Below are 8,764 nucleotides of genomic sequence, written 5' to 3' on the forward strand. Positions count from 1 at the left end.
AACCAAAATGCACCTCAAAGAAGATATGTGCCAAATAGCTCAATACGGACAACAAAATTATATTCTTTAGGGGGGGAAATATCAGAAGCAATCATCAAACCTCTTTTAGCTTACCAAAACAAAAGAAATAATAGTAAGAGTTGGCACCAATTCTCGGTCCTCCAAAAATACAAGTATCATTACTCATTAATTTGGTCCTCCATTGATAAATACATCAAAATGGCCATTTCATGCCAATTTTTTTTGAATCAAGTTAGACATTTTTGGGAGACAGAATAGATCCTGTTAGATGCTTGCAAACAAATTATTTAATGGATAATTAATAATTTATATCATTGCAGCCACCCATTGACAAACCTTTTACTATCCATTTTACAAATCAGTAACAGACAGACAACACAAAACATTAAAGAAGTGATTTGTCTTATTAATCTTTCTAGGTTATACAAAAAAGATGCATCAGGTCAATCATACCCGTTGTAGTAATGATTCTGACTCCTTCCTTCCCAATTGTTCATGTCTCAATGCATCAACAGCCTCATGGTATTTTGCATACATTTTGGCCAACTTCAAAATATAGACATATATGGTAAGAAGATTTAATCAGGTAAATCAAATGAAAAAATGGCGCCAGTATAACTAAAAGTTTAATAACTCACACTCCACCCATCTCTCAAAAGTGAAGCTGCTAATGCAGTTCCAGAAACACCAACAGGAAATTTTGGGACTACTAAACTATTTTCCTCAACCATGCTATCAGCTTCAGTTGATTCCAGCCACCTTCAAGAACAAATCAAGTTACTAAGAAAAAATTTCATAATGACCTTAATGTTATTTCTTATCATTGCCATAATTGGGTATTTTTCATAACTTAAAACATGAAAAAAGTAGGAAGGAAATTCAGTTACATATGTTGATTTCACACAAAAATGTAAAAAGTGAAAACTATAATCATCTTTGCAACAGCCTTCACAGAGAATATTTATCGATCAAGAACTAAAACTGGGCACATATTACAGTCATTAGCAAGGTAGTCAAAACCGCAGTTTCACTTGTAAGATCATATGTGTAGGATTGTAGCAGATCGACATTGAAAATCACAAGTTGCTGTGGAACGACGCTTTTATGTGAGCTTGTTTCTAGGTTATTTTGCAGGTCAGGTTTGCAACCCAGTTTTGTAACCAATAGTTTAAAACATCATTCAGCCAAAAAAAGCCCAAAACTTAATCCCAACTTTTTTTTCCTTCAAAGACCAAATACCCTTGTGTCCCTCTTTGGCTAAAACTAACAACTTCTGCTCTCCCTTTCAAATAAAAAAAGAGACATTTTGCTCTTCCTTTACCAATAAACAAAATATTACCGCTCCTAAATACATTTTTGAACCTATGTAATCACTTCTCGTAGAATAGTGAGTTTAGACCTAACTCAATCCTACAAAAATCGGCTTATAGGGTGAAGGTTGTCATTTCCCCCCATTTATAAACTCTTTATTTGCTTTATCTCTAGCCGATGTGGGACTTCCATTTTTCTTAATACACCGTCTCACGTCTAGCATTACTGAGTTTGGTGATCAAGGATAGGTGGGACTTGGATTTTTCCCAATACACCTCCTCACACCCAGCACTATTGGACTTGTTGTGTGTATAAATGGTGGGTAACCCTTTCAGAGCAAATCTATGATAGCTCTAATATCATATTAGAGTAAACTAAAAATGTAAATGATAGACTAAAGTGTTTATGATACAATATAATGAGTCATTGTTTACAATCCTATATATACTACAGAGACTCAAAGAAGACAGGCTATAACTGTCTGACAGAGGCAGTTACAACGAACCGACTTACTAACCAACATACAGTAGTTCAACAGAATAACTAGCTATACTTTAACAGACTAACTACAGTAACACTCACAACTTCCAATCATAATCTGATTCCATCCCATCATTCTCATTCTCATTCTCTGTTGTGTGGTGAATCCTAAATCCTATACTTCTAAGATGGTTTGTGCTATGTTAACATATAGGGCAAGTTGATTAGTGGGGTGAAATATATTAGTTTCGTGTGGCAATTAATGATAGTGTGGTTTGAATACTTTGGATACCAAGCAAGAGAAAGATCAAAGACTGCAAAAAATGTCACATTTGCTAAGGATGTGTGATAAGGACAATCTAGGAGATATATGGCTTTTGGAGATATAATTAATTAGCACTACAAGAACATCAAGATTAATATTTCAGCGTAAGTATCGAGTGCTATGGTATGTTGAGATGAGATGGAATTCTTTGTTTTAGCATATGGATTTGCTACTTGTAAAAGATTGTGTTTGGGCTCCAGTATAACTGTTAAAATATTAGAATTATCTGTCTTATTGTTAAAAAAAAAAAAATTGGGCTTGTACTAGTAGACTACTTGTCTCAATCATTATTACTATAATAATATTGGTTTAAGATTTTTTAAAATGCTACATCTAACCATCTAATTTTCAATTTACTATTGATAGTCATCTTTCTGTCTTCATCTTCTTCCATAACCCTAAGCATATGATATAATCCTATATAGTAAACATGAGTCTCACTTTGGAGAGGGAATCTCCCCATTCTCTTAATTAACTCAATTTTTACACATTTTCTCTCCCCTCATTACATAGTGATCAGAGAGTGGGATTGGTTTTTTAAGATTTTAAAATAATGTATTTAAATTATTGGTATTACGAGTATGTTGTTATCTTCAAATTTAAAGTAAATCCTACTTTATTTTAAGTTCTAACAAATCATATTGTCTTTAAAATGTTATTGTTATAATGATAATAATATCTTCAAATTTAAATCAAACTAGATGTTATTTTTTATATTAATATGATTCATTGAAAGAATACAATAAGTGATTTCAATTTATATAATTAAAAGATTCTATATAAAATATTTAGCTTGTGCATTTGCAAGGGTTTAAATGCTAGTTCATAACAAAAACATTTAATTCAAACATTGTACTTGAGTAATTTCTTCATCACCCCCAAAACAAAAGGAATACCCTTTCTAATAAAGATAAAACAAAAGATCCAATAATTAAGATAGTAATATGATTTCGACTATGACATCCAACTCCAACATCTCACCCCAATTACATTCCAACACCTAAAGTACTAACATATGTCTGACCATGCCCACTGCTCAACGTTGTCAATAGTGGATAATAAATACCATGACAGAGCAATACAGTTCCACATCATAATACCTTCATGGCCAAGTAACATAACTCAGGTGGCTACAACTTCCAGAATGGAAGAGGTTGAATTTTGCATATTTCAGCCTTTTCTACACTAATCAAATGGGTATTATATATAAACTATATATTATATATTATATTATATATAAAAAACATTTGAGGCTTGACAGTTTCAATGACTTAAGCCATGAGAAGTACACAGGGGAACAAGACACAAAAATGAATAAAATCAAGTAATTCAAAGCAGCAAAAGAAGTGATGAAAGACATACAATTCAGTAGTGAAACTGCCAGGAGGAAGATTACTCAGTTCATTGGTAGTCTTCTTCCTTGTCTCAAGTTCAGCTTCACACTTCTCAAGCTTTTCTTTTAAATCAGTGGCTTCCTACAAGCACCCAAATAGACATAAAGAATGGTTATTAGTACATCCAAGCACATAATATATTTTGAGTAGAAATCTAGCAACAAATAAGATGAGAGCAATGGGAACCCAAAGTCACCTAAGTAGTCATCAACTTTAAGCATTACATGTAGCAGTTTACAGACCCATATATATAATTTTTTGAAGTAGCAAGTTAATTATTATCTCTTCCAGAATAACTAGCTTCGTATAAGAGGGGAAAGCAAGCAAACACAGAACATTAACACAACTGAGGAAGAATATAATACCTTTTCAACCTGTTTTCTGGCAGATAATTCCTTCTCAAGTTTCTCTTTATAATCATCTTCAACTTGCTCTAGCCGTGACTGATTACACACAAGATTCAAAAAATAAAAATCAAGCATTTTAACTTCTAATCTGACTAATTCCAGGCATTAAGATAGCATAATAAAAGCCAGTCTACCTCCACCGCTTTTATCACACCCTCTAGGTCTGCTGCTTTTTTTGACCATTCCTCAGAACTCTCTTTATATAGCTCATTAAGCTTATTAACCTAAAAATGGGACATATTCAAATTCAAAATACATAATAAAGACACATAAATCAACAATTGTTGCTTATTAGCCTGAAGCTTATGCCATAGTTCATAAAGTGTCAAGACAATGACTCTGTTTGTTTAAATTTCTTTTCCTCCTAAAGAAAGCGCTTTCTTAATAAAATATGTACTTCTCTACTTTTTTAACGAGCTTGTCTAATTTTTTTTCATTTAAAATAAGTAGTTTTCTTCTTTTTTAAGAAGTAACTCTTATTTTCTTCTTAAAGAATTGCTTTTTTAAAAAGCATTTTTTTATAAACAAATTTTAAAGTTTAAACAAATAGACCCAATTTCAATTTTCCACAGTATATACATCTGTAGCCCAAAAAATGAAACTGGGTAGAGTTACATTTCACTTCTCTTTTGGTCTTCTGCTCATTACTGCATTAAGTGAATTTACTATCTCAAATATGCTAACATAAAGGACAACATAGTTGCATTCCAAGTTTTTTCAAGCACTTTCCCACTCCCCCTACATAAATTTCTTAGCATTGAAGGTTCTCTTTGTCCCCATCATAGTTGTACTTCAATCCATCCCTCTTGTCTCTATTTTAAAATCAAAATAATTGGTATCCTTCAAATTCAGTGCCCCAAAAAAAATAAGCACAGTAATACTTCATGCTAGGACAAATCAACAAATCATATGGAGTGGGTCCTTTTCTTTCTTAGAGAAAAGGTGATCAAGAAAAGCTTGAAGGGGCTGCACATTCCCTCAGTCACAACTGAAGTACTGAACCCTCTGTACCTCTTTATATAAATATCTGGTGTATACTATCAGTTTAATAATACAATCACTATTCATTCTCAAAACCTTATCAACATTCTCTGAATCTTAAACAAGGTGGGATTTATGAATGTCTCAAATGCTACTTATTCTGTGATAGTGACTGGTAAAAGTCAATTTCTAGGTTTCATGGACAGGTGGAGATGTGCAAGGTGATAAACATTCCCTCTACTGTTCACATTAGTTTTATTTATTAGTTAATGGCAGAACACATCATGAAGCAGCTACCCTCAAAAGCACTACAATAGTAAACAACAAGAGACATTCAAAATTTACTAAGAAATTTAAAATATGATTGTCTTTGGGTTCTCTGCTTTCCCTCCCTACGGATTATATTTGTTATGGCAAATGTTTATGGAAAAGAGCCTTTTAAGCAACATGCTATAAAAATCTTGAAGTGCATATTGGTTTTCCAGTAACCCCCAAATGGATGTCCTCACATAAAAAAGAAATTGTTGTTTCTAGAGCTTTAGAATTCATGTTTCTCTGTTCTAACTGATACACAAAAAGACACCAAATTCCACTTCATCAATTTCAAGCATTGTAATGTAAATACCTACTTAAATTTACATTCAAACTCTCTTCTTTTTCATTGAACTCCTCATTTCCAATTGATTCCTCCCATAGTAGTCAATAGCGGCCGGAGCGGCCGCTATCGTGGCGCTCCGTAGCGGAGCGGCCTCACCCCGCAATCTGGCTGCTGTCGCGTGGCGGATTTGTGTAGCGGATGGAGCGGCCGCGTCGGAGGCGGAGCAGAGCGGCCCAAATCGCGGAATCGCGGCGCGATTTCAGACTTACCCTTCATTAAGGGTAAGTCAGTCTTTTCAATGGGGCTTTTTTTGCCCTAATCCTCCCTTTCCCTCTCGCGATTTCAGACTTATCCAAACCAAACCCCTCCTCTCGTCTCTCCCTCTCATTGTTTCTTCTTCTCTGTCGATCGTGCGTGCAGCGTGCAGCTTCGACGAACTCCGGCTCCGACGCACCTCCATCGCCGACGCGCCTCCAGCTCCGACACACCTCCGACTCCGACGCGCCTCCAGGTCCGACGCGCCTCCAGCTCCAACGTGGCCGCAAGCTCCGACGCGCCTCACTTAGCTTCTATTCTCCTTCTATTCTCCTTCGAGGATTCTGTCTTTTATGCAACATGCAACATATTTTTTTTTAATTATTTATTAAATTATTTCAGCTGATTTTTTTTTTAATTTCTGATTAAATTTAATTGAACAAATTTTATTTTTAAATTCTGATTAAATTTAATTCAACAAATTTTATTTTTAAATTCTGATTAAATTTAATTCAGCAAATTTAATTTTTAATTTCTAATTAAATTTAATTCAGAAAAATTTATTTTTAATTTCTGATTAAATTTAATTCAGCTAATTTTATTTTTAATTTCTGATTAAATTTAATTCAACAAATTTTATTTTTAATTTCTGATTAAATTTAATTCAGCTAATTTTATTTGAGTACTATGAACTTTTAATTATTAAAAATGTTTAATGCATGAATTTAGAGTTATTTTTTTGTTTTTTTAGCTTTTATATATATATTATTAATTATTTAATATATATAGATTAATATTTAAATAGCGGTTATCCCGCTCCGCGTCATCCCGCTATCCCAGTTTTAGGGTCGGCCGCTCCGCGCCGCTATCCGGGATTGACTACTATGATTCCTCCATTATACTACAAAAGCATAGTCAATAGCAATGAACCTATAATCCTATATCCAATCCCTAACCTATATTAGAGCCATATCAACAAAGAGCATATTTTTTTTAGATGGATTGTGATAGCACTCACAGTGGAGAGTTCAGCAGATAATTGTTCTTCATTGGCTGCAGCAGCATCTTTAGCTGAAATAAATTCCTGAAAAGGTAAAAATGATTAATCAAGCACGGTTTGAGAGAAAAGGAATCATGTCAAATTTCAAGATAATATTCCATTTTCAACCTCTTGCACGGATCTAAGCTTCATTTCAAGCTCCCTCACTCTATCCTTATTCCACTGCAGAGATTTAGAATTTTCGCTGAATTGTCTCTCCATCTGAAAACATTGACAACAACTTCAATATCATCACAGTAAGGGAATAAACCCTTAAAATTCAAAACAAAAAGTCAATTTTCAATTACAATATTAAACTAGCTTACATCTGCCAGCTTGGAAGACATATCAGCTTCAAATTCTGAGTGCTTTCTGCGCAGCTCAAATAAACTGTTAGCTTTAGCATTCAACTCCTCGTTAAGCCAAAAAGTCTGCTTCTCGACAATCTCCTTCTCCTGCTCACACACATCAAACAGTAGCCGCAGAAGAAACATTCAAGCTTTCACTCCAGATAAACAAGAAAAGATCCAGGCCACAATAAGAGCAATAGATGTTCAGATTCAAACACATTTTGTCATTTCGGAAAACAAAACAGAACAGCCCACTTGAAAATTTCCAAGTCAATCATCATTATAACATGCCATAACTACCATCCATTCAAAAATAAGTCATTTGAAACAGCCAGTGAGTGAAGAAATCCAGTGCCACTAGTAATCTCCCCAGGCAATAAAAAAAAAGGCGAAATCAAAGGAAAGTCACAATAAAAGCAAAACCATATGAAAAAAAATATAAATAAATAAATACCTGTTCAAGGCGAGTGCAAGCAGCCTTGCACCGCGCTAACTCTGCCTCAAGCTCACTCAAACGAGCCTCCTTATGAGCAGCATGTTCAGTTAAATGGACCTTCAACAACCGTTACAACTTACAAGTTACAACCAAACCAATACCAAAACGACAAACCAAAAAAAGCAGAGAAACTCACTATCTTATCAAGATAACTCTTCATCGTTGCATTCTTCTCAGTAAGCTCCCCATTCTTCATCTCGTTCAATTCAATCAAGTCCCTCCTGGACTTGTGCAACTCCCCTGCCTCCTTCCTCAACCGCTCTATCTCCCTATCCTTCTCAACCTAAAAAATATATATATATAAAAATATAAAAAATAAAATAAAATAATATTTTCACAACAACAATAACCACAGCAACAACAAGCAATGAGAGAAGCTTTTTTTTTTTTTTGGAGTGGTTCGAACCAATTGCATTTCGATTTGGTGGTTCTGCGATTGCGCCTCGGAGATTTCGCGGCGGCGCTGATCGAGGGAGGATTGGAGCTCGGCGACGTGCGACTCGAGCGTGGAGAACTCGCCGGCGATGTTGAGGTACTTCTGCTCGATGAGGGCGCAGTTCTGCTCGGCGTTGATGTCGGCGGCGTCGGCCTTGGCGCGGACGGTGTCGAGCTCATGGAGGAGGCCGCGGATGAAGCCGTCGGCCTTGGCGGCCACGGCGGCGGTGTCGCCGGAGCAGCGCGAAAACTCCTCGTCTGAAATGAAGAGAGGCATCGCGCGTGCCCTAATCAAAGAAGAGCTTGGAAGGGATAGTATAAATGAGAGAAAGAAAAAGAGAGTAAAGGAAAAATGGAATTGAGAGGAAAAGAGGGAAGTGAGAAATTTGAAGATGACACGAAACGATTGTAAAAATATACGAGACAAGTGAAACTCGCTAGTCGCTAGTTACAGGATTCCCTGATATTTTACGGAATGGACTTTAGGCCCTGTTGGAATTCAGGTTTTTCTTTGGATAAACAAAAACCGTTTTGCTTTGGGAAAATTTTTTTAATAATTTTTATTTCTTGAAATTTAAAGTAAATTTATATTTAAATTTTGAAATTTAAAATTAATTTTATAATTTTTATAATTTTAAAAAAATTATTTTAATCTTTATATTCAAATTTTGT

General features: G+C 34.9%; 1 protein-coding gene across 1 annotated transcript in view; it reads right to left on the reverse strand.

Annotated features, from left to right (window-relative positions):
* The window catches only part of LOC109790978 (nuclear-pore anchor), a 42,773-nt gene extending 34,214 nt beyond the window's left edge, over positions 1-8,559 (reverse strand). Inside the window, exons 1-11 of the mRNA XM_083064996.1 lie at positions 8,064-8,559; positions 7,794-7,940; positions 7,616-7,714; positions 7,138-7,266; positions 6,941-7,033; positions 6,791-6,856; positions 4,073-4,162; positions 3,897-3,974; positions 3,500-3,612; positions 660-780; positions 475-567 (exon numbers count right to left, since the gene is read on the reverse strand). Of these exons, the coding sequence (XP_082921122.1) occupies positions 475-567; positions 660-780; positions 3,500-3,612; positions 3,897-3,974; positions 4,073-4,162; positions 6,791-6,856; positions 6,941-7,033; positions 7,138-7,266; positions 7,616-7,714; positions 7,794-7,940; positions 8,064-8,369 (1,335 nt within the window). The 5' untranslated portion in view covers positions 8,370-8,559. The remainder of the gene's footprint in view (positions 1-474; positions 568-659; positions 781-3,499; positions 3,613-3,896; positions 3,975-4,072; positions 4,163-6,790; positions 6,857-6,940; positions 7,034-7,137; positions 7,267-7,615; positions 7,715-7,793; positions 7,941-8,063) is intronic.
* Positions 8,560-8,764: the final 205 nt, after the last annotated feature.

Source organism: Cajanus cajan, chromosome 10 (genome assembly GCF_000230855.2).
Source record: "Cajanus cajan strain Asha chromosome 10, NIPB_CcT2T_4, whole genome shotgun sequence".
Lineage (NCBI taxonomy): Eukaryota > Viridiplantae > Streptophyta > Magnoliopsida > Fabales > Fabaceae > Cajanus > Cajanus cajan.